This window comes from Ursus maritimus, unplaced genomic scaffold (genome assembly GCF_017311325.1).
Source record: "Ursus maritimus isolate PB19 unplaced genomic scaffold, ASM1731132v1 scaffold_15, whole genome shotgun sequence".
Classification (NCBI taxonomy): Eukaryota; Metazoa; Chordata; class Mammalia; order Carnivora; family Ursidae; genus Ursus; species Ursus maritimus.
The window spans coordinates 14,148,079-14,174,265 of record NW_024423897.1 but is presented as its reverse complement, the minus strand read 5'-3'; the positions used below and the strand labels follow the sequence as shown (position 1 = coordinate 14,174,265).

Below are 26,187 nucleotides of genomic sequence, written 5' to 3'. Positions count from 1 at the left end.
AGCTGCGTATGTCCTCCTGTTATGACTGGGCTATAAGTAATGCAAGCACAAGGGTGGGGATGGCTGGCTGAGAGTCATGCTGTAGCTACTGCAGATGTATTGGTGGGTGGGCTGGCTCCCCCCTTCTCGGGTCAAGTGTCACTTTGGACGTGTGTGGTCCTGACCAAGGCTGTCTGCTGGGTGCTTCAGGGTGGGAGCTGCTTTGGTGGGGTCCTTCCTAGGGAAGGTGTTTTGGGTGGGGCTGGTCTACATGGGAACACTGGGACACAGTGATTAGTGCTCAAGAAATAGATAGTGTCAGAACTGGTGCCCACCAGCATTGGCCAGTTAGGCTGAAGGAGGGCAAGAAAAATGGATCTTCCAGTGGTTCTGTTCCTAGGAAAAGTTCCCACAGATCCCTGGCCCTCTGGCACATGTCCTACAATTAGTCAATAAACCTCCTTCATGTATGGCCCAGGGATTTTCAAACTGCTGCCTCTGCTGGATCTTGGAGCAAGTGAGATTGTGTGTATGCCCTTTAAGAGTGGAGTCTCAGTTTCCTATAGCTCTCTGACTCTCCCAGAGTTAAGCTCCATAGGTTTTCAAAGCCAAATGTCATGGGAGCTCATCTTCTTGGTACAGATCCCAGGGGCGGTGGTGTTCAATGTGGTGCTTGAACCTCTTAATTGTCAGGGAGGACCTCCATACCGGTGACCTCTCTCCTGCTTGTGGTTTGCTTGCCAGGGGTTTGATTCCTGACCAGACCACATCTCTGCCCCTCCTACCCTTCTTGAGAGGAAAGCTGGTATCTAATTTATTTACCACTCCTTCATTTTCCATTTTCTTAAGTTTTGTTGACTCCCCTTTTGTATCTATTTCTTTCCCTCTCTTATTTTTCTTGAGGTTTTAGATCTTTCTCCTTGCTTAACTCCTATTCCAGTGCGGTTTTTGAAGAGAATGGAGAAAAAATGTGAATGTTAATCCACCATGTTTCACTGGAAGTGGAGCTGATGGTTTCTTTTTATGTTTCAAAAGTTAACTGTGTCTGCTATTATTGGTTATTTGAGTTTGCCAGGCTTTCACTAACTAGTCATTTGATTTCACCTGGAAGACCCAAAGAGGTGTTGTTGGTTTTTTTTTTTTTTTTTGGTTTCAGAATTTGTCTTTAGAATATTTTTTTCAAGAAGCTGATATCTTCCCATGCTCAAAGTTTGCATGAGGGTGCAGTGCATCCATTCAAGAGAAGGGGTAGAAAGTCTAATTAATCTGGACCTACCAGCTTGAACCCAGGGGCCTTCCATCTACCCAAGAAATCTGCCATAGAATGTTGCTAAGCTATATTAGTTATTAAAAAAGCCTGAATACCCCTCAAAGTCATAGTTGACAGATCTCCTGTGCTTTGTGTTTATGTATGTACAATCATTAGTATTATCTCTGGGTGCTTTCTCTGCTTTGCTGAGATTCCACGTTAAACTGTTTCTTCTGTCCATGGCTTAAATCTCTTTGGCCACTTAAAATATACAGCTGCTTCTGTATTAGCATGGTGAGTTCCTTGTACCATATCAGTTCTTACTACTTCATAGATCCTTATAGCTATGAAGGATTTTAGAGATCATCTAGTGGCTTCAAACTTGTATTTTACAGATTACAAAAATTATTTTTTATTTTTAAAAAGATTTTATTTATTTTAATTAATTAATTAGTTAATTTAGAAAGTAAGCACGAGCAGTCAGAGGGGAGGAAGGAGAGGGGAGAGAATTTTAAGCAGACTTCAGGGCTTGATCTCACGACCCTGAGATCATGACCTGAGCTGAAATCAAGAGTTGGATGCTTAACCAAATGACTCACCTAGGTGCCCCTAACAATTTTCTAAGAACAAGATCTTAGGGAAAAGGCTGACATGTGAAACAGGTAGGATTAGAAGTGCTCTGGGTAATGTAGGGAAGGGAATTTGATCATCTCCACCCCAGGGAGATAGTTCAAACACCACTGATCCTTTTTTAACTCTCATTTTAAACGTAAGGGACTGAGTTCCTGAGAGGGAAAGAATTTGCACAAGGTGATGCAGTGGATTAGTCCAGGATTTGAATCAAGGCCTCCTTACACTGTATCAATTGCTCTAGATCCACAAATAACGACACTTGAAGGACGATTGTGGAGACTTTAAAGTTAGTGGTCAAACAGTGACTGCCTCTTATTAGCTGGACCACTCCCTTTGTTGGAAGCCTCACAATCCCCTACTCAATCTATAGTCTTACATGAAAAATTATAAATAATAATTCTTCCTGAATTGGCTTCCTTCCTGCCCTGGTATTTGTGTCCTGGTGGCTTGTTAATTTTAGTTTGTGAGACCTAGTTTAGTTTTAGAGACCTAGTGATGACCGCTGTCATGCTGGGCTCCTTTGCTGTTCAATAGATGCTAATAAACCATAATCTGCCATCCTAACAATCACTGCTGCCTGAACCAAAATGCAAGGGCAAAGATTACTTTGGTCTGAATTGGATTTGAAAAGGCTGAAAGAACAGGCTTTGAGTGCGCAGTGGAAATGCCAGTTGAATATTAATTATAGCAGCACTGCTGGTCTGCGGAAGGTACGATGGTTCAGCAATGAGTGCTAGAGAAGGATGATCAAATGCAGACGAGATGCTTCTGCATGTGGAATCCGGGAGTGTGGCTTCAAACAGAGTCCAGGGAGCCTCGGGTGGTTTTCTGCAGCTTTCCTGGTGTTCAGAGAGGTCTTTCTGGCCTTCTAATTTGCTCTTTTTATTTACTTCTCAGAATCACCAGGATGACTTGGCCAGGAGCTATCTTAGGGGTAGGTTTTAATTAGTGGCTTGGGGATTCAGAAAGTGGCAGTGAGGTAGATGGGGGTTCCATAACCTCTCTGCCCCACTGATTATTTCCCACATTTTAGGAATGAAATACTGTCTACAGTGATCCGGATACATAGTTAGAACTAGTCTCTTTACTTGGTGGGTATCTACACACAAAGACACAGAGCATTAATAGTATGGGGTGGGTGTGGGTGTGGATAGTGGTTTGCTTATGGATGTACCAAGCCATAGGCAAGTAATTTCCATATATCTCAACCCCTGGCAAACTTTTAAATTATGTATATTGAATAATTTCCTACAGATCTAACTGCCTGATAGATTGTGTGACTAATTGTTTCTTTCCACTTAAAATGGGAGCCTCCTGGTAGGCTGTATGTTTTGGTGCAATTATGTTGCCCAGACCAAGGCTGAGGCCATTTTAGCCCCCTGAGGAGTGTGCTAATTGTCCTGAAGTATGTTGCCTGGTGTGTGCCTCATTGCTGTAGTGGTTTTAATGGAACTTCTAATTAAAAATAAGAGAGGCAGGGCTGGGTGCATTCCTCCCACCTCAGGGGCTCAGGCGGAGCCCCTTTGAGCATGGCAACGTAAGCCTTCCCATGGCGGGAGCCAGCTGGGGCAGAAATTAGTGTGCTTCTGGTATGTTGTCTACTAGGCACAGCACAGGCTGTGGGAGCTGTAATTAGAGCTAGGCCAATGTCATCATGTCTTCCAGGGTGCCAATCCTTCTCCCAGGCTCTGTGTCAGTGTTTAGAGGGTATGTCCATGGAAAAACGGGAGGAAAGGAGGGTGGAAAGCTTAGGTGGCTAGAGGTACAAACTGAGACCCTGAGGGAGTCTGGGAGACAGAACTGTGGAAAATTACATGATGTGCTGTTTACCAAAGACCAGGATGCTGTTGTTAATTACGGTGGGCTGGGAATCTGGTCTGGGTTTGGGTCACCTTTTCTGCCTTTTATTAGAAGTGTAATTTTTTGGGGGTGCCTGGGTGGCTCAGTTGGTTAAGCATCTGATTCTTGATCTCAGCTCAAGTCTTGATCTTGGGGTCATGAGTTCAGGCCCCATGTTGGGCTCCACACTGGGTATAGAGCCTATGTAAAAAAACGGTGCATCTTTGAATAAGCTACCTAACTTTTCTGAGTCTCAGTTTGCTTATCTATAAAATGGGGATAAAAATACCAATTGAAATTTTGATGGTATTTTGGTGTCATTGTAGACATAGAATGCAGGAATCTCTGCAACCCATATGGACAATCATTTTGTCTCCCCTTGGTGGGCTTCCACTTTCTCATTGTTTACTTCCTTCTCCCCAGACTAGTACTACCAGAAACATTAGCAGAATGGAAACAAAAATAATTTATTTATAACTGAGCTGAATGGCCCAAAGTATAAGAGGAGAAAAAGGAGCAAAAGAGAGGTTGGTCTTCCCTATGAGGTGACTCTTAGCTTAGTCGTGCTGTTTGACCTCATGGAAGGAGGAAATGGAAGAGAGACATGAGAGCCCAGAATGTGTCTGAAGCTGTTTTAAGATTAGGCCCTCAAGAACCACTGATTTTTCTGGAACATTGACCGTTGGATCTTCGCCTTTGGGGAAGAGAAGAAGTGGGAGGCTGAGGCAGAGACCTCCTGGTATGGGGAGAGGCAGAGGAAATGTCTCTCCCTACCTCTGCCTCCTGGATTTGTAGTCCGGAGTAGATGAAAGAACATTCTTATGAGCTGGTCCACTATTATCTTTGGCCAAGGCTTGGTTCTAGCCTTAGGATGAATCATTTAGGACTTGTCACTTCAGGTTCTGTCATTCTAGCAAGGATGATTAAAAAAAAAAAAAAAAGACCTGAGTAACTAGAAGTGTCTGTATTGAGTTCACTAAGAAATGGACAGAGAGCTTTGGGGGTTCAGTGACTAGGGATAGCTTTATGGAAGAAGTGGTCTTTAGGGGGCTGATTTTGAGATTCAAGTTTTGAGCAGGCATTTTAGGTAGAGGAAATGGCTCAAACAAAGCCACAGAGGTTGGAAAGTATACAAAGTGTTTATAATGGTAAGCAGTTAGGTTCCCTGGAATATGGGCTCTGAGCCTGGCAAGGTAGGTCAGGGTCAAGTGATGGAGGTCCAGTGTATACCTGAGTCAGGAGTTGGGGCATAAGTAGAACACACAGCTTTTGCTTATTTCCTTTGGGAGTTACCTTAATATCCTTCAGATTTCTTCCTTACCACTTGCGTACTCTTCCTGTTCTCCATCCCCAAGCTGTATTTGTGATTTGCTAATGCTTAGCCAGTCAGCAGGTCTTCAATTGACTCGCTAGTGGCTCTAATTATCCTTTACAAGAGCTGATTATTCTGTTTTCTAACTCATCTACTTGAAAAAAGATTTCTTATTGATAGGTTGAGTGAAAGCTTCAAGGGCATTTAAGAGTAAACTGAGTATGTGTTCTTACAGGTGAGAATCATGAATTTGGAAGAATCTGGGGGCCTTAGAAGTCTCCAGGCCAATCCCCTAATTTTACAGATGGAAAAGGATAAGGGAAGAAAAGTCTCACAATAAGAAATTTATAGATTTGGGAGCCTGGATCTCCCAACCCTAAATTTAGTCAGGACTCTTTTCACTGTACTGTAGAAAAAGTGTGGTGTAGTGGTTAATATTTTGGACCCTGAAGTTGGGCATCTTGGAATTGAACCTCTGCTTTCAGCCACATATTTGTCTGTTGACTTGGGCAAGTTATCAGACATTGGTTGGCTTCTTTGGTCCATTTTATAGAGGAGCAAAATGGGAAAACATATCAGCATTTACAAAAAAATGAGGTATTTTCCCTGCTTGTCTTACTGTGCCAAGAGCCACCTGATATGTAGGCCATCACTTCCAGGGGGTGAAGCAAGGGCTTTCTAAAGAAAGGGCCTTCTATGCTCCCTTGTTCCTGGCACCATTCTGGTCTGCCACTCTGCCTGAACTCCCATGCCTGCTTATTCTTGGTGATGAAGTACCCCAAAATGCTGTTAAAATGAGTACCAAGGTCTCACATTTAGTGATGATATTCATTAAGATAATGGCCTGAAAGACATCCTCTGATTATCCTGAGCCAATTGATTAATGGAGCCAGAAGAGTGATATAAGGTCCTACTGGGGGAGGCACCAATGGGACCATTCAGTAAAAGGGTACCTCATAGGTTTCATTTTCAACCTGGAACAGACCTTCTAAATTACTATCCTCCAGCCACCTGGGATGAGCTCATGGGGTAGCTGAGGGTAACAGAGGTGATTCTCAGTCTCTGGCAAGTTCATATCCCCTCTCTGGGCCTTCTATTCCTTCTCTGGTTCCTTGTTCTTTAAAAAGAGTGCTTGGCTAGAAGCATAGCAAACGTTAAGCTGCGCTGAGGTCTTGTACCCCTTCTTGAAAGACCACTTTCACTGCCCAACATACCAGTCTGTTATAAATGGGGAAAGCAAATGGAGGCTTCTTTTCTAACAGTTCTTTTTGTAAAAGCTTATAAATCTTTTTCCTTCCTCCCTCCCTCCCTTCTTCTTCCCTTTCTTCCCTTCCTCTTCTCTTTCTTCCTCTTCTTTCCAGAAAAAGGTAGGTTGTTTTGAAGGTAGGATTGGAGGCTCAGAAGCAGCAGTTGGTGGGGTTTCAGAATTCACTTCTGCCCCAGCAGATGGGAGAAGACAGTTCTGAGAAGTGACTTGTATAATTTCACCCTTCAAACTTAGGCTGCCCTTTGGCAAACAGGGTGATATGAGGAGTTCTGGAAGGATTCTATGGTCAAATCTACCCTGACTCACCACCTGCCATGTAGCCTGATATTTTGAAATTTTACTCCTTTGGATTAATATTCTGATATTTAAATGTCCAAGCAGCCCTGGAAAGGACTGCCAGTTAATTTCTGGCTGATGAGATGGTGGAAGAGCCCTCACTGAGTGGTTAGGATAACCCCCATTCTGGTCTCAGCTCTAATTCTAAATTACTCAGTAACCTTGGTTCCATCCATTTACCTGTTATCTGGGTTTTGTCATCTGTGTCTGCAGGGATATCTTTCACCTCATCTTGTGGGATATAGGCTAGCCGGAGTAGGAACAGCTCATGACACTGAGGGGAAAGAACATTTTTCCTAAAAATTGAGTGTCTGGTCAGCCAGCCTGCCTTTGCTGAACTGGTGCTGAGGATACTGTTGCCTCCCAGGTGGTATTGGTTCCTGAGGTGCCTGGGCTTGTCTTTCCCCAGGTCTGACCTGTGAAGGGCTGGACTTTCTTGTAGACAGACTGAGAGTCAGGGCACAGATGGTGGCAGTTTAAATATTGACAGAGGAGGGGTTTAGGGGCAGTGATTTGCATGGAAGGAGGGTACTGGAGACTCAACTTGGGCTTTATTTAAAGAGTAAGTGGCTGGGGAGATGGAGGTATTGATGGAGATGATAGGAGACTAAAGCTGTTCTTCCCCACTCCTTAGACACCTCAGCACCTGGAGTGAGTCTACAGCCTGTGTGAGGGAGAGAGATGTCCTAGCTCTGGCTTTCCCCTGACAGCTGGAGATGGTGGCTGCCCTGGCCCTGCTTTACATATTTGTAGTTCCTTACTACCTACTGATCTGAGAAAGGCCACCACGGGGCTCACAAAGGCTTGGGAGGTTCATCTTCCCAGATAGTGTTGCTGTCCTCCTGCCTGCTATACTCCCTCTGAGACCAGCCCCCATCAATGAGCTTTTTCAACAGCCAGAAACAACAGTGTTGAGTACTTCCATGTACTGAGCACTTGGAACACAGCAGAGAACAAGATTGCAGAGTTCCTTCCTCATGGGATTTTCCACCATGTGCATGCACGATAGAGAATCAGACACTGCACAAATAGTAAACAAAGCTTTGGTTGCACAGAGACATTCCTGCACTGTAACCTCCCCCAAATAGCTCTTAGAACCACAGAATGTTGGAACAAGTCCAGTTCCTACCTTGAGTGTTTGGGGAAGCCACGAGAACCTCAGTTTGAAGTTGAAACCTGGTGAAGGGTTTTGTCCAGAGTCACAGTGGACACCACTGGTGGAGCAGACTTGAAATCTGGGTTCCTGACTCCTGGCTCAGTTCCCCTTGCATCATGTTTTCCCTGCTCTAGCTGTAGGAATAGTCCTCAGCAGCAGCAGCTCCTCCACTGATGCTAGGTGGCACCAGAACGCCTTTGAAGAAAAAGGCTCCAGGTCTCAGCTTTTGTCTGACAACGCCCAGATCCTCACTGTGGGCGTCCTGAAGTTTGGATGGGCAGGACTCCTTTTATAATGCTCTCAAAAGGTCTGCTTGCCCCAGCTCACAATCCCCATCTTCTTTATCAGTGAAATCTTGCCTGGGTTGGAGGTGTGGGGAGGGGCTGTCTCTTCTCTGATTGCCTGGGAGAATTTGCTCCTGTGTGATTGATTTCTCCTGGGGCTCTCAGGGCAGAGTAGAAAGTTCTGGCTAGTTGATCAGCTTACAGGAAGATATTTTAGGGCTGTGCAGGCATGAGTTCCAGTTCATCTTAGCTGTTAGTATTTTCTTAAGCTTTTGTCTGGGTGTGCAACCCAGCTGAACATGGTGTGGTCTTTCCCTGGGTCACATTGCCAGTCTGTGACAGAGCTGGGGTGGAATTCCAACTCACTAAATTCTAACTACTTTGCCCCTCAGGAGAATGTGGAGAAGACAAGACCCTCTGTCATTTGGTTCCTACCTGCCCTTCAGCCCCATGTTGCAGTTGTGTAGCTTTGTGTCTAAGCGTATAGGCTCTGGTTTCAGACTCTTGAATGCTGCCTCTCCAGTTGTTAATTGTGTGTGTCATATTTATGTGACTTGTCTTTGCCTCAGTTTCTCCCTTTGTAATGGGATGTGGTGGATTGTAAATGGCCTCAAATTTCTCTGTAGATACTCCCATTAAAGGTGGAATGTATTTCCCCACCCCCTTGAAACTGGGCTGGCCTTGTGATTTGCTTTGATAGAATGTAGTGGCATTGATGATATGTGAGTTCTGAGCCTAGGTCTCAAGAGGCTTTGTAGATTCTGTTCTCACTCCCAGAACATCACTGCCATATGGCAATGTCAGTTGACATTCTTGAGGATGGGAGATCCCAGCCATTCCACCTCAAATTGCACAGAGAATCATGAGTACGTAATTGTATTGGTCCACTAAATTTTGGGTTGATGGTGGTTTGGTATGTTGCAGAAGCTGTGAAATAGCAGAGCATAATATTACCTACCTTGGAGGGTTGCTGTGAGGTTTACATGATGACATGCACTTAGTCTAGTGTTGACCATAGAGTGAGCTAGTATGGTTAACTATTCATGTTATCACTTAACTCTTTTTTATTTGGGTTCTAGTCATCCTGACCTTTCTTTTCTTTTTTCTCCTCCTTCTATATACCAAACTCTTCCTTTTCAGGACTTTCATAGTTAATTCTTTCCATGTGGAATGGCCCTTCCCTGCTGTATTATTATTGTGGTTATAATCTCCTCTCCTCCATGGAAAGGCCTTTTCTGATCACTCTGGGAACATCCCTCCCCTCTTTTCCATTATTCTTTCTTTCATAGAGTTCAACTGTCTCATTTATTGATTTCTTTGATTATTGGCTGTCTTCCCTTCTTGTAAATCCCTTGAGGGCAGGCGATGGGCCTGTTTTCTTTCCTATTTTATCCTCGCTGCCTAACACAGTGCCGTTATAGCAGGCACCCACTTGATCTTTTCTGAATGAGTGAAAAGAGGCACCTGAATCAATCTGGGATTGATGTTGGTGTCAGGCTTCCAGAAAGAGGAGAGTAGCCAGGTTAGAGTTTCAGACTCTGTGTGCTGCTGCTTTTAATTCCTATAGCCATTTTGGTTTGTGTCACACTCTCATGTTGGATCAAACCGGTTTCTGATACTCTGTCTGACAAGGTATGAGCTTCTTTTAAGATAGGAACTGAATTCCTCACAACCTGTAGCACCTCACCAGGCATCCAGTAGGGGCTTAACAGAAGTTTATTGGGTAGATAAATGGATGGACAGACTACTGAATAAATGAATGAATGCAAAGGATGGATGGATGAGAGGGTACTCAGAACTGCAGGCAATTATGGAAAACAATGTTTTTTTTCTAATAAAGGATAACACATTTCCAGTCAATCAGTAAAAGGTCATAAAAGTATAAAAATGTACTAAGTACAATCATTAGCATAATGTTATAGGAAAAGTTGTTATAACCTTTTCCCTTAAGATGGCATATTGGACGGTCACAGTTGCTTTGGTTTCAAAGGGGGGCAAGAGTAGGTGACCAGCTGTTTCAGGTGGCCCGGGACTGAGGGCTTTCCTAGGGTGTGGGCCCTTCAGTGCTAAAACTTGGAAAACCCCAGGCAAACTGGAATGGTTGGTCATGCAAGAAAGAGAGCAACATCACAATGTTGGGTATGGTTTGGCATCATTTTCACGTTTCCCATCACCTTGTTTTCTCTTAGCTCTGAAATAGAAATCCCTGTGTTACTATTGAGGGTGTTACACTTTTCAAAAGGTTTGCACATCCCCTGTGTAATTTTGACTTAATCCTTATGCCAAGCCTGGAAGGTAGGGCAGTTTTGATCTAATTTGCAGGTGTGGCATCTTGCCTTAAGGCTCCTGGCTCCTAGAGAGTACAGAAGCACAGACTCAAACCCAGGTCTCCTGAGGCCAGTGTTCTTCCCACCACTCTGTTCTTCTCTGAAATAGCCTAGCTGTCTCAATCTGGCTTGCAGGAGTGGGCAGGAATCAACTGGGAAAGGGAGGACCCCAAGATCCAAGTTTTGGCTCAATCCTTTCATTTGGAACAATTCCTGTCATTACTGCTTTGCCTGCTGTGTTCACCTGCTCCTTCTCTAGCAATCCACATGTAGGATTCTCCTGTTGGCCATTATTGGCATCATTATGTGGCACAGTCAGTAAAAGAGATCCAGTGTATTGGTTCCAGGGACACAATGCTTCAAATGGTCCCTCCAGGTTTGTTAGCAGGATGGTCAGGGGATGAGCTCAGTCTGGAAAGTCATTTGCCAATTTGATTGTTGAGATCTTTTTGTGCATCAACTTGGGGGGTGGCTCTGACTCTTGGGCTCAAACACTTGTTACACATGTTGTATCCATCCCTAATGTACAGGGATTTTGCTGAATATGTAGATACTACCTTAAGGAGGAGAGGGTTCAGTAGCCTTCTCTGACTTATCTTAAAGACTAGGGATATACTATCCTCGTCCATAATAGACCTGAATTCTCTTGATAGCCTCCTAGAATTCTATCATCCATTCTTTCATTTCAACACTGTTTTGAGCAGTTTTACATTTTGTCATTTGTAACCTCCAGGGATAAGAAGTGTGCGTAATCCTTTAATTGCTGAAATAAGACTTCCTCTAACTCTCCCTAATGTAACTGAAGCATAGACCAGTGTCTTCTAGCTGGTAATAATCTGGGATAAGCTTAATGATAAGGTTTAATATTGGCCCTATCCTTTGAGGTGTCCTTGTTTGGGCTCAGAGTTGCTCTATCATACAGATTTATCCTGGGTGCAGATGTATTAAGGTCTACCAGTCTTAGAGCTGAATAAGGATGAGTACTTCTATTTAAAAATAAATAAATAGCTTTAAAAAAAGAGTACTGCTCCTATCCTCTTGGTGCAGACTGTGGACGTATGGTCCATTAGCTAAAGCTTGGTGATTCCAGTGCACCCATTTGCTTTAGCATGCTTATGTTGTTGTTGCCACTTACGCTACCTATGGACTTACAATTCTCAGAGTGTGACACTGAGTTCAAATCTAGTTTTAATCTTTAGATGTGGTTTTCTTTGACTTAGAGACAGAAAGCAACCCAATTTTCTATGAATGAAAGTATTGTTAAACCTGACATCATTACCTCTGCAATACACTCAAGATGAAGTACCTGTGTATATGGGTCTCTTCTGAAACTTTAATTCTTGGTACAATAAGATGAAGTGATGGCTTGACAAGCCCAGAAACTTTGATATCCTGAGAGATTGCCTGGGTAGATAGAGCTTTCAGAATCTTGGAAAATTATGGCCCAGTTGTATTGGCCATTGGCTCTACTTACCCAGAGGGTCACAAGAATATCTCTGGGCTAAAAAAAATTTAAAACTCAATGCATTAGAAACATAGCTTCCTTATAAAAGTTTTGTTTGCATGATGTGCTGCCTAGCAGCATGAGAAAGCTAGAGGTTGACTGGTTTCAAGTCCTCCGTCAAAGCCCTTGGGGCCAGCATTTTCTCCAAGGAAGTAAAGCTTAGTTGGGAGAAAATAAATCTGGCACATCTCTTCCTCCATGAAGAGGAACAGTCATGGGTTAATTAGGCCATCGATTGGGTGGCTTCTTCTGAGTTTGTACAGATTTCTACAGGCGATTCATATAGTTAGTGAACTCAGGGATCGGCGATGACTGCCCCTGCTTGAGGGCCTGTACTCATCAATCTGTCCACTTGAGTAGGCTCCCAAAGCCATTGTCCTACTAGGCCCCAGAAGAGGGTATTCCCTGGATGGGAGTTTAGCTGAGGAGTCCCCTGGGCATGGGTGATCCTTCAGATGGTCTCTGCTGCATTTCTCTCCATGCAGCACCCAGTCCTCCTTGCACTTCTGCTTGGGAGGTCTAGAACTCTTTGGGGTGCTGGCTCTGAAGTCTCGTTCTGGGACAGGTGGCACTGGATGGTGGGTGCGCTGAGCCTCTCTGGGAATAGGGACAGGCCTCTGTCTGCTTCTCCAACTCTGCATTTCTAGGTCCTTTTTGTCTGTGGGCAGTTTGTCGATTTTCTGAGCCTTTAAGATCAGAGACTTCCCGTAAGTCCCTTGTAGAGATAGGAAAAAGTACCTGGTAGGAAATAACAGGATAAACAGAATTTCAGCATTGAAAAGGGCCTTAGAATCCAATTCCCCACATAGCACAAGATCCTCTTTGTTACGTTCCTGACTGTTGGCTATCAAATTTAGGCCTGGGCACCTCTGGTAATGGGGAGTTCAACAATAACAAAATATAATAGCTGACATTTATTATGTATCAGAGCTATCCTAAGTGCTTTAGACATTAACTCATTTCATTCTTCCAACAATCTTGTGCAGTTTGTACTTTGGTTCCCCCTGTGTACAGATGAGGAAACTGAGGCACGAAGGGATTAAGTGATTTGTCCAGAACCACACAGTAATGGAGCTGTGATCAGAACCAAGCAGTCTGGATCCCAAGGCTTTTATCTACCTTGTAAAAGTGGTCCATTCTATTTCTGATCTATTCTAATTCAGGCAAATGTACTTGCTTTGTAATGTCAACTCTTTGTGGAACTTACTAACTTGAATCTATGGGCTTGACAACATCACTGTATATCACTATTTGCTAGATGAAAAAACTGAGGCCTTAAGTGACAGGAAGGGTTTCCCAAAGTCTCCAGAGAAGTTAATTGACCTCCCTGATGGTTAACTCAATTGTTTCTTTGTCCCTGCCAAGTTGAAGATGGACTTTGGGAGTCTGTGTTTACAATCTTTTCTCTATTCCAAGTTCAGGGAAGGAAGGAGTGAGGTGGTGAGTAAACTTATGTGGTGTATGGAGACAGAATCACACCATTACACCATCTTGTGATACTGGGCAACTCATGTTTCCTCTTTTGGTGTCAATTTCTTAACCTAAAATGTAATTCAATTGGTCAGCAGAACACTCATGGTCTTTTCCAAAAAGAATCCTTTAAAAAGTTTAAAGCCTTATAGAAGGGCTCCATCCTTCCACTATTGTCTAAAAGCTTTAGGGTGACCTCACAGTGGGGAAAGGGTTTCTGAAGACAACAGTAGGTCCCATGGAATCAGGTAAAATTTCCCCCATTCTTTTTCATCTCACCCAGTGAGGCAGTACGGGTGGCCATGTATATGTTTCAGGAAAGATTCAATTTCTTGGAGATTTAAGCCTTTCCCCCAAGCTATCACTTCCCTTTCTCCATCCATTTATTTAACAAATACCTGTAAATTTCCTACAATAGGCCAGGCACAAAGGGATTAAACGGTGAGCAAGACAAGGTCCTTGCTTTCATGTAGCACCTAAATAGACTTATAAATGGAGAGAGAAAAGAAAAGTGTCAAACACCTAATCTGGTGTGAGAGAACTTCCTTGAGAAGGAAACATTTACGCTGAGGACTGAGAGATGCATAGAAGCTAGTCAGGCAAAGAGGAGATGAGAACAAAATCCTGAGCACGACGACTACAGTATGGAAATAAGAGACAGAGGGGTTGGTAGGGCCAGAGCAGGCAGGAACTGTGGACATATCTTGGTTTTTGTGCTTTATTGTGGTGGCCTTGGGAAGCTCTTGGGGGAGGGGTGGGACATAAACAGATAAGACTACACTTTGACATGATGATAATGGGTTAGAGTAAACTCATTAGAAGACTGTTGAAGTAATTTGGGGTAAAAAGATTAGAAATGGAAATAGATGGCTTTAAGAAATACATAGGGGATAAACCTGTCTGGTCTTGGTGACAAGTCAGATGGTAGGTGGTATTAAGAATAACTCCCAGTGATCTGTCCTGGTCCTAAGTGGGTAGCATTTGATAGAGAGAACTCTGGAAGGGACCTAAGTATCTGTGATGGTGGTGCTGATGGAGGATGGATCATGAATTAAATTACATCTGTCTCTGTTTCCTCAGGCTAAACATGCCTAGTGGTGGTGATGATAGTTAGGTAGAAAGATGTCTCTGGAATTCAGAAGAGAGTCTGGATTGGGAAATTATATTGGCAATTTGTCTGTTAAAAATGATATTTAGCTTCACAATAGTGGTTGCTGTTTCTATGGAGAGAATAAAAAGCTGGAAGACAAAAGAACCTCAGAGCAAGGCTAGACATCCACTATGTCAAGAACACAAACCAGCAAAGGAAACGAAGAAATAGGAGGAAGATCAACAGAATGTTGGTGTTACTGAAGCCAAGGAAAGAGTGTTCAAGGATGGTTATCCTCCCTTACAGCTAATTAAGAGTCTTTGTATTGGAAACTTAGTACACTAGTTTCTTTTATCTGTAAAATAATTTACATGTTCCTAGTTTAAGAGAAACTATACAATTCTTTTATCCTGCTTGAATTAATTAGACCAAGATAAGTGAGGTCACGGCTAGTGGGCTAATTATCACAAGCTTGGTGAGTGAAATCAATCTCCATTATGATAAATATAGCTTACAACTTTAATTGAATGAGTAATTTTCTGTGGCAAACATTCTATCATGTAGATTTCTACAGGAAACATTTATGTTCTAAGGTTATAAATATACAGTCCTTTGGAACTGTTAAAATAATCTTTATCAGAGGAAATGTCCGCTTTTCTTAGTAAACATTAAGCGGAAATCTGACTTTATGACGATGATAAAGAATAACAGAGATTTAACTTATGTGCTATGGTAATAAGCAAGCAAATATTTGTTAACTTTTTCCTAACTTGTCCCTTTATCTGTTATAACAAGCTGTAGTGTTGAAGGCTTGTCTTTTCAAAGCAGGTGTCAACAGTCTTCATACTTTTCAAATATCCTCATCAAACTGGTTGGTTTTGGCTCTAAGTGTTTTCCAGCCAAGGGTAAGACAAAGAATATAGGCTGATAATTTTCTTTCCATACCCTAAATATGATACAGAACAGGAGCTCAGACCTTGGCTTGTGGTGATCATGACTGTGTTTAACCCAAAAGTTTAACCCAATAATACTTAACCTACATTTTGATGCCCCTTTCCAATGAGGGCACAGTCTTCATGATCTCTCCCAAGGTGTTGGACTGAAGAAGGGGTGGGGTGGGCAATATGTCCTCTGAGGCTTATACTTGTTCTTAATTGCTTCCAGATCTTCACTCAAGGCCCTCTTTCAATACTAGTCACTTTCCCTGTATTATGGTCACAGTTATATCTGAATTATCTATTGGATTGCAGGTTTCTTGAGAACAAGGGTCCTGTTTTATTCCCCTTTCTGTTTTTCTAACATCTATTGCTCATTTATCTCAGAATGCAGCCTATGTGAGAGGAACTGTGCTAAGTATTGGTTATATAATGATGAGGAGGATACCTTCTGTCCAGGAGGTAATGGTCAGATAGAGATAGACGCTTTATAACAAACGGCTAAAGGCAGTGACACACCCACGTGATGGGAACACATAAGAGAGGGGGACGTATTAACACTTGAGGAAGGTAGGTGAAATCGTGGAAGGGTTGGAATTGGTCATGCCTGCAATGTCAAAGAAAGAATGAGGAGGTTTGATAATAGAAAGTGTATTCCAAAGAGAAGGAACAGCATGAATAGGGGCAGGAAGGTGAGAAGGCAAGGGCCTTCAGAGAAGTAACAAGATGTTTGGTAGTGTGGAGTCCAAAGTTTGAAGTAGGGAGTTGGCTATTTCATGCAAATGTGAATTTCTGAAAGAAATCTAAAGCTCTGGAATGCTAAGACTTGATCTTTCCTGGTGGCAATGATAGGGTGAAGCTGAGAAGGTCTTTTTCCCCATATCTGTACTACACCTGGTTTGCTGCAGTTGTGTGCCTGTCCCTGTAGTTATTAGTTATGAGACTCCTGGGCTAATAAGGACCACAGAGCTTTTCAAAAATGACCCCTTATACCCAAAAACATTTATAAGGCAGGAGGGCAGAAATTAGCATCTTACAGATGTCACAACTGAGGCCATGCCAGTTGGTGACTTTGCTACTCTGACTGACCTGGGACCACAGTCCATGTTATTTGCCTTCTAATTCATTGTGCTCTCTATCCTAATACCCTGTCTTTGAAATATAGTCTCAAGGTTTCCAGCAGGAGCTTAACTCCTGACTCTTGGCTTATGAAAATAGCTTATTAAGGGGCATTGGTGGTTCTAGGAAGAAAACAACCCCTGTGCTCAAACCTTGGGAGAAGAGCCATGACTGGTGTGAGGAAACAGACGAGGTAGAAAGTGGGGTCAGAGAGCTGGCCTTCCATCACCCAGTAGGGATTGGCGGGACTGTTGCAGTTGACACAGGTGGCGTTGTAAACAAGGGATACCACAAAGTACATCAGGAAGCTGCCTACGAGAACAAGCCCATGGATCATGGTCTGTGGAAGGAAAGGAGAAGTAAACACCATTGAAACTATAGCTTAGATCAGGGGGCAATGCAATCATGGCACTTGACTAACTTTGTTTAAAACTTTTTTTGGAGGCGAGGGAATGCAACACACACAAAAAAAATTCAAAAAAGCATGCAGTTTAATGGAGCATTAGAAAGCAAACACTTTCACCCAGAACTTGCACATACATACCCAAAGAACCCCTAAAGATTCTGTCTCACCCTTGACTTTGGTGATAATTACAAGCCATCCTTTGTAGTTTTACTGCCTATGTACTCTGTTTTTCAAATGTTAGATAAATAAAATCCTATTTGGTGTGAGGAATCCATTCTCTTCCACATGTGGCTACAGTTTATTCATGTTCAAAGAAGTACAGTGCTCTGCTGTCTGATCTTACTTTGTCCTGTTTTGTGTTCTTTTACCCATTCTTATCCTCTTTTAAACGTAATACTTTGTACAATTTCATTTTCTGCCTTTATTGGTTTGAAAGTTATATACTGTTTCTATTCTTTCAATGATTACTCAAATGATAATAAGCAATCCTAACTTACCCCAGTCTTAAGCATGTAACTACTTTCCCCTACTCCTGAATCATACAAGGACTTTACAGCACTTTAACTTTGTTTACCTCCCTCCTGACTTTTAAATCGTATTGCTACTGCATATTTTAATTCTATCATCTTTTAAAACAGACAAGTCATTATTATAGTTGAATATCATCAATATCTATTAAAATTCACTTCATGTGTACTACTTTCTGTACCTTCATTCCTTCTTGCATCTCGGTCCTTCTGTCTGAGATTTCTTTTTCCTTTTGCTTTAAGTACATTCTTTAGAATTGCCTTTAGTGGGTGATCTATTCTGATGCTTTATTTCATTCTCATTCTTGAAAGGTATTTTTGATGGATATAGAATTCTTGTTTGGCAATTTTTTTTAGCATATTTAAAATAGTCCATTGTCTTTTGGCTTTTGTTGTTGCTTTCAAGACATCTCTTACCTTTGTTCTTTAGAAAAAAATGTTTATCTCTTAAGTGTTGTCCATGCCCAGCATGAAGCCCAATGCAGGGCTTGAACTCATGACCCTGAGATCAAGATCTGAGCTGGAATCAAGAGTTGGATGCGCAACTGACTGAGCCACCCAGACACCCCAAAAATCTGGCTACTTTTATGTTTTTTGTCTTTTGTGTTCTATAGTTTCCTTATGATAACTATGTATTTTTTTCATTTATCTTGATTGGGTTTTGCTGCTCTTGAATCTGTGGATTGATATCTTTAATCATTTCTGCAAAACTCTTAAGTCACTATCTTTTTCAACTATTGCCCCAGTCTCATTTTCTCTCTCCTTTACTTCTTAGACTCTGATCAAATATGTTAGACCTTTTGAGATACCACCCTATCTTCTATACATTTTATACCTTTTCCATAATTTTCATTATTTTTCTTCGCTATTCTATATTCTGTATAATTACTTTTGACCAATTCAGTAATTCTCCCCTTCAGTTTTGTCTAATTTTTTTGTTAAGCCAGCTACTGTATTTTATTTTTGAAAGTTTTATTTGGTCTCTTTTTAAATTTGCTAGGTTGCTTTATATAGTTTATCAATCCCTGCACACGTTTTAAAGCTTAAACATAGATTTTCTATATATCTGATAATACTAACATCTGAAATGTGTTTCTGATTTTTTTTTGAACCTCACTAATGGCATTTTTATTTCTTTGAGAGTTGGTTATTTTTGAATATATGGGGCTCATTGTCCTTGAAAAGTTGGTAGGAACAATTTTGAGGCATAGGATGAGATACATTTCTCTAGAGAAGGTGTGTTTATTTTGCAATGTCCTTGGCAATGGTCAGTCTTGGGTCACTTTAAACTGACCTCATACACCAAAATTTGGCTCATCAAGGTGATACAAACCTGGGCTACAAATCTGTAGGAGGCCAGCCCATGGTCCATTTCCTAGGACAGGTCCTTTATACTGATTCTATCTGTTTTGCTCACAATAGAAATAATCCCTGCAGTACCTACTGCGGAGGTTGAACAGGCAGGTCCATTTTGGCTGTAGCCTTACCCTGAGGTATAGTTTTGGGGTCCTAATTTAATGTTCTTATTAGACTCCTGTCTTTGGTGCCTGGGTTTGATTTCTGAATCTTTTGCTCAGACAAGCTGCCAGAAACAAAGTTCTTTTTGGGCAGGGTGCAAACATCGTCAAGGAAACAGGTTTTGGCTCTTTCTCTAGAATCCCCCTTTCTCAGAGGTTTTTGTCTTTACTATCCTATCAGCTCTTTTATGCTTTTGAAGAAGTTTTTTTAATTTTTACTTTTCAGTGGGAGAGGTGATCTGAATAATCTATCCCCTGTTCCTGGAGAAGAATGCAGTTACCTAATTTTTTTCGGTTGCTTTGGTGGGAACTGTGAAAACAGACAGTTACTCAAATTCATCTTATTTCTACGCAGGAAAGAGACTGTCCTGCTTCAAGTACTTTCAAAAGGGAAATACACTTTTTCATAATGATTTCAGTAACTGACTCCTTTTCCAAGAGCACCAGAAATTACCAAGAACTACTGGTTTAGCTGGTCTAAAAATGCATTGGGTGGGTTAAAAATGCTGAATGGTGAGTGAAAGGAATAGGTTCCCTCTTTGAAAGAACAGATGCAGTGCTGTGAGAAAGTGGGCCGAGCAACCAATGAGGATACAGAATCTTTAGTTCATCACCCATGTAATACACAATCGAGACCTGATTATACTTTTCAGGGCCTTTTGAAAGGTTAAAAAAAAAATCTAGTGGTTAAGAGGGTCATAGAGAGTAGAATTCCTTTTGGGAAATATCTTGGACTATTTTTTTTTAAATGTAATTGTGAAATATTTCAAGCATACAGATAGTATACCTCATATATGCAACGTCTAGCTTTATCAATTTTAACTATGTCATATTTCCTTCAATTTTTATTAAAAAATTTAACATATACAATTAAAGCACCCATGATTCCCTTGCAAATGTTTTCTCTTTAGTCTGGAACATAAATTCAGTTGTTCATCATTCTTATGCATATCTTATACATACATATTTATGAATGCTTCTTTAATCCTTTAACTTTTTCACTAGACCTAATGTGTTGGAGTTCCATTTATGTTGATAGATCTGGCTTTGGTTATTTATTTTAACTGTTCTATTATATGAATATGCCACTATTTATTTATTTTCCTATTGATGAATATTTAGGCTTTTTCCTTTGTTTTTTTTCCTGTTATTAAGAACAACACTATTAACAAGCATTCTTGAACACATCTCTGTATATACACATGCAAGAGTATTTCCAGGGTGCACCATACTTAAAAGTGGAATTGTGTCACAGCAGATGAGTACTTAAATTCCTCTAGCTATTTTCAAATTGCTCTCCAGAGTGGAGGCATCAGCTCATAGTTTGTGGTCTACTACCAGGATATGAAATTTCCTTGGTTGGACTTTATTATCTTTAACATACTGCTGAGTTAATTTGTCAATAATTTATTTAGAATTTTTATCTCTGTTCATTTAGCATATAATTTTCTTGTCTATGCCTATTTTGGTATCAGGATTATTTTAGCCAATTTCTTTAATGGTGACTGGTTTATTCAAGTTTGCTGAATAACCCTGGTTATGTTTTGATAAATTTTTACATTTAAAGAAATTATCAACTTGTTTTAAATTTTCAAAAAATAAAGACTGAAAATTATAGATATCAATTTTTTCATGTTTTTGTGGTCTTTTTTTGGTGTCTTCTCTTGGGTTAGTTTTGTCAGAAATTAGATTTTTAAAAATTTTTTATTAAAATTCCAGTTATTGCATAGTGCACTGGGTGTTATACGCAACTAATGAATCATCGAACTTTACATCAAAAACCAGGGATGTACTGTATGGTGACAAACATAATATAATAAAAAAAATAAAAAAAAACCCCCAACTTTCTAAACTAAAAAAATAAATAAAAAAATAAAATTCCAGTTAACATACTGTACAATATTAGTTTCGGGTGTATGATATAGTGATGCACTAAGCCCACCCAGTGCTCATCATAACTCCTTAATCCGTAAGTGCACTCTTTAATCCCCATCACCTATTTAAACCCATTCGCCACCCACTTCCCTTCTGGTAACCATCAGTTTGTTCTATAGAGTTAAGAGTCTGTTTCTTGGTTTGCCTGTCTTTTTGCTTGTTTTGATTCTTAAATTCCACATAAGAGTGGTATTTGTCCTTCTCTGACTTCACTTAGCATATACTCTCTAGATACTATCCTTGTTGTTGCAAATGGCAAGATTTCATTCTTTCTTTATGGCTGAGTAACAGAGATGAGTTTTTATTAGGGTTTTGAGAAACTCAGTTTTGGTTTTATCCTTTCTATTGTTTCCTTGATTTTTCTCTTTAGATTTACATGCTAATTTTTTAAGTTCCTTGAATTGAATTCTTGTTTTTAATCTTTTTGTTTTTTAATAAAAGTATTAGCTTCATCCCACAAGTTTGCATATGTTATTTTTATAGTCATTCAACAATAATTTCCATTGTGATTTACTCTTGACCTCATGAGTTATTTAGAAGTACATTTTGAAACTTCCAAGCATGTTAGGTTTGATTATCTTTATATTGCTTGTTTTTAATTTAAATGCATTGTCAGAAAAGATGATTATGATTCTTTCAAATTCCTGTAAGAATTTAGAATTTGGTCTTTTCCTTTTAACTTTTGATATATGGCCTGTGTGTTTTTGAAAAGATGCATGTTCACTATTTGGAACAGGATTTTATATATTAGATCTAACTACATTAGGTCAAATGTGATAATTTATTCCAGGGTTCTGTATCCTATTTGATCTGTTTCTGATAGAACTGATATAAATCTCATACTACAATTGTGAATTTGTCTATTTGTCCTTATATTTGCTGGACAAAAAAAAAAAATCCAATCTGATAATGGATTTAATTCACCTATTAAAAGTAAAAATTAACATTTGTTATGAATACTGATATATTTGGATTTATTCTGAACATCTTATTTTGTGGGGTTTTTTTTTGTGCCATTTTTCTTTGCTCTTATCTTTTTATCTTTGCTACATCCTGCAGAATTGATAGTTTCCTATATTCCTCTTATTTCTTTCCATTCCTTTATGTTAAACCTTAAGTTCTGAGACACACTAAATAAATATGGACTTTTATGGAAAAATTGACAGTTAAATGCATATTTCTATTCTCCTCTTATTAATGATGAAGGCTTTAGCATAAAATGCCTATTGAACAATCCTTTCTTACCATGATGTTGTTTCTTATGTTCTTGCAGAAGTTATGTTTCTTCTTTTGCTGAGGGTCTGGGAGTAGCAAACCTTACAATGTCTGTTTATCTGAAAATGTCATTTGTTTTGCCCTGGTTTTAAGTGATGTGTCTGTTTGTTATTTCCTCTTAGGTCTTTGAAGATAATTACTGCATTGTTTTCTAGCTTCCATTGTTTGTCAGTTTAACTGCTATTCCTTTTCAAGCAAGTTGTCCATAGCCTCTGGTAGACTTTAAGATTGTCTTGTACACTATACAGTTTCACTATGATATATCCAGGTGATATGTTCAGATTTATTTTGATTAATTTTCTTTCTCAATGATTATCTCTTCAGATACTGCTTCTCTACCATTTTTTTTTCTTCTATGACCCCTATTATGTGGATGCTGGAGCCATTTATTCTAGCCATTATTTCTTTGAATTACTTTATCATATTTGTGTGGCATTCCAGATGAGTTCCCAATAATCTCTTCCAATTTGGTAGTTTACTCTTTGCCAGAGTCCAATCTAGAGTGGATCCCACAAATTGCATTTTTAATTTCAGTGACAAAATTGTTCATTTTGAAGAGTTGTAAATGTTTCCTTAGCTTGGCTCAGTTCCCAGTATTAAAATTGTGTCTTTGACTCTCACCTATCTTCCTCATGGCTTCTGATAAAACTGGAATTCCAAATAGCATGTCATTGTCAACTTTTCTTCAGCTTGCTTTCTTGAGTGGGCAACTCTAGCTGAGACCTTGAACCTAGCAGTAAACAGGGCTGCAGTCTTCCTTATCCCATAGGAACCAGAATCCCCACTGCCAGTCAGTTTCTTGTCCTGGATTCCAGAAAGCCTTCAGTTTGAGCCAGTCCAGTACCTCCCTCTCCCCTGCCTCATTGTTTTTCAGCCTCTTGTGTTGGTTCTTCTCGAAGAAATTTATCCTGTACTTAAGCTTGGCTATATCTTTTTGATTTTATCACTTTGTTCTATTTGTCTTTGGCGTGAACTGGAACAGAGGGTGTGTGTGATCTGGCAGTTTCCTTGGGTGGCTCTTACTAGCTTTCATGTCACAGACTGATCTAATTTAGTTAACATCCATTACTTTGCAATATGTGTATGTCAAGTGATTATCCTGTATACCTTAAACTTATTGAAGTAAAATTGGCCTAGAGCACTGTCTAACACTACCCCCCACCAAACCCACAAAGTGCTCTGGTAGGTTAAATAAGATAATACATTAAAGATCATATAAATAAGTACCTGGTATATGATTTTAACCTATTCGTTTTTATAGTTATCACCGACTACAAGAATTTAATAAAGCTGGCATTGCCTTTTTAGATACTGAAATGTGATATTTGGACATGCTTGAGATGTGCTCACATGAAGGTAGCCTTCTAATCTTTTATCCTGAAATTAAATGGAGAGCATATACCTCCCTAACACAGTCTCAACTGCGGTCAGGCTACTGTTTTCCTCATCTCTGAAACACCTCAAAATTTTTAAACCCAAAATACCTATTTTTGCAACAAATCATCTCATGGTTTTATAGGTCTTAGTTTTATAATCCTGGATAGATGATAAGCAAGTTGAAGCTAGGGATTTTATCTTTTATACCGGTCTCATCCCTGTACGAGTGGGGCATAGGTAGGAGTTCAGTAGTTATTTATTGAGTGGATCAACGATACAGAGTAAAACAAGTCAAATTTTTTTAGGTGAAAGGTGTTCTGAGGTGCTTACCCAGGTCTTCATTTCCATTGCCTGGTGCAAGAGGATTGTGGTGAGGGAGATGGTATTGATGGGTGTCCCAAATGTAAAAACGTCAATATCAGAATCCTTGTAGGTCTGCAGAGGAGGAAAAACAGGCACTGTTAGATGTGCCCTGGGATTCAAGGTAAGTGTCATGGGAGGGGAAGGAATGAGAAGATATGCAGCTGCCATCCATGGGGAACTGACCCAAGGAACAGACAAGATAAGAAGTGAGTTAACAGGGCTAAATTTTATGTCTGTCTGTCTGTCTATTTATCTATCTATCTATCAATCATACAGTACTTCATTAGGTTTTAATGTAGTGTTCCATGATTCATTGTTTGCGTATAACACCCAGTTCTCATTGCAAAATGTGCCCTCCTTAATACCCATCACCAGGCTAACACATCTCCCCACTCACCTCCCCTCTGAAACCCTCGGTTTGTTTCCCGGAGTCCATAGTCTCTCATGGTTCGTCTTCCCCTCTGACTTCTGCCCTTTCAGTTTTCCCTTCCTTTCCCTATGGTCTTCTGTGCTATTCCTCATGTTCCATATATAAGTGAAATCTATTTGTCTTTTTCTGCTTGACTTATTTAACGTAGCATAATCCATGGATGCTCAGTTCCATCCATGTCAATGCAAATGGTGGGTACTCATCTTTTCTGATGGCCGAGTAATATTCCATTGTATATATGAACCACATCTTCTTCATCCATTTGTCTGTTGAAGGGCATCTCCGGTCCTTCCACAGTTTGGTTATTGTGGACATTGCTGCTATGAACATTGGGGTGCACATGCCCCTTCTTTTCATTACATCTGTATCTTTGGGGTAAATACCCAGTAGTGCAAATGCTGGGTGGTAGGGTAGCTCTATTGTTAATGTTTTGAGGAACCTCCATACTGTTTTCCAAAGTGGCTGTAGCAACTACTTGCATTCCTACCAACAGTGTAAGAGGGTTCCCCTTTCTCTATATCCTCTCCAACATTTGTTGTTTCCTGCCTTGTTAATTTTTGCCATTGTAACTGGTGTAAGGTGGTATCTCAATGTGGTTTTGATTTGAATTTCCCTGATGGCTAATGATGTTGAACATTTTTTCAAGTGTCTTTTCGCCATTCATATGTCTTCTTTGGAGAAATGTCTGTTCATGTCTTCTGCCCATTTTTTGACTTATTTGTTTTTTGGGTGTTGAGTTTGAGAAGTTCTTTATAGATCTTGGATACAAGCCCTTTATCTGTAATGTCATTTGCAAATATCTTCTCCCATTCCGTGGGTTGCCTCTTTGTTTTGTCGACTGTTTCCTTTGCTGTGCAGAAGCTTTTTATCTTGATGAAGTCCCAAAAGTTCACTTTTGTTTTTGTTTCCCTTGCCTTTGGAGATGTGTCATGGAAGAGGTTGCTGTGGCTGATGTCGAAGAGGTTACTGCCTATGTTCTCTAGGATTTTAATGGATTCCTGTCTCACATCGAGGTCTTTAATCCAATTAGAGCTTATTTTTGTATATGGTGTGAGAGAATGGTCAAGTTTCATTCTTCTGTATATAGCTGTCCAATTTTCCCAGCACCATTTATTGAAGAGACTGTCTTTTTTCCATTGGATATTTTTTCCTGATTTGTCAAAGATTAGTTGACCATAGAATTGAGGGTCCATATCTGGGTTCTCTATTCTGTTCCATTGATCTATGTGTCTGTTTTTGTGCCAGTACCATGCTGTCTTGATGATCACAGCTTTGTAATATAGCTTGAAATCAGGCAACAGGATGCCCCTAGCTTTGTTTTTCTTTTTCAACATTTCCTTGGTGATTTGGTGTCTTTTCTGGTTCCTCACAAATTTTAGGATTGTTTGTTCCAGCACTTTGAAAAATGGCATTGGTATTTTGATCAGGATGGCTTTGAAAGTATAGATTGCTCTGGGTAACATAGACGTTTTAACTATGTTTATTCTTCCAATCCATGAGCATGGAATGTTTTTCCATCTTTTTATGTCTTCTTCAATGTTTTTCATCAGTGTTCTGTAGGTTCTAGAGTATAGATCATTTACCTCTTTGGTTAGGTTTATTCCAAGGTATCTTATGGTTTTTGGTGCTATTGTAAATGGAAGCGATTCCCTAATTTCTCCTTCTTCAGTCTCATTGTTAGTGTATAGAAATGCAACTGATTTCTGTGCATTGATCTGTGCATGAGTTCTAGTGATTTGGGGGTGGAGTCCTTTGGGTTTTCCACATAAGGTATCATGTCATCTGTGAAGAGAGAGAGTTTGAATTTTCTTTGCCAATTTGAATACCTTTTATTTTTTTGTTCTCTATTGATGCTAG

At 40.3% G+C, this 26,187-nt stretch overlaps 1 protein-coding gene and 1 long non-coding RNA gene across 5 annotated transcripts in view; one reads left to right on the top strand and one right to left on the bottom strand.

Annotated features, from left to right (window-relative positions):
- LOC103664520 overlaps positions 1 to 26,187 on the top strand; it is a 112,674-nt gene that overhangs the window by 70,732 nt on the left and 15,755 nt on the right. The window lies entirely within an intron of this gene.
- The window catches only part of ATP10B (ATPase phospholipid transporting 10B (putative)), a 113,979-nt gene continuing 99,956 nt past the window's right edge, over positions 12,165 to 26,187 (bottom strand). The window contains exons 20-22 of the mRNA XM_008692415.1: positions 23,868 to 23,972; positions 16,653 to 16,840; positions 12,165 to 12,624 (exon numbers count right to left, since the gene is read on the bottom strand). Coding sequence (XP_008690637.1) covers positions 12,165 to 12,624; positions 16,653 to 16,840; positions 23,868 to 23,972 — 753 coding nt within the window. The remainder of the gene's footprint in view (positions 12,625 to 16,652; positions 16,841 to 23,867; positions 23,973 to 26,187) is intronic.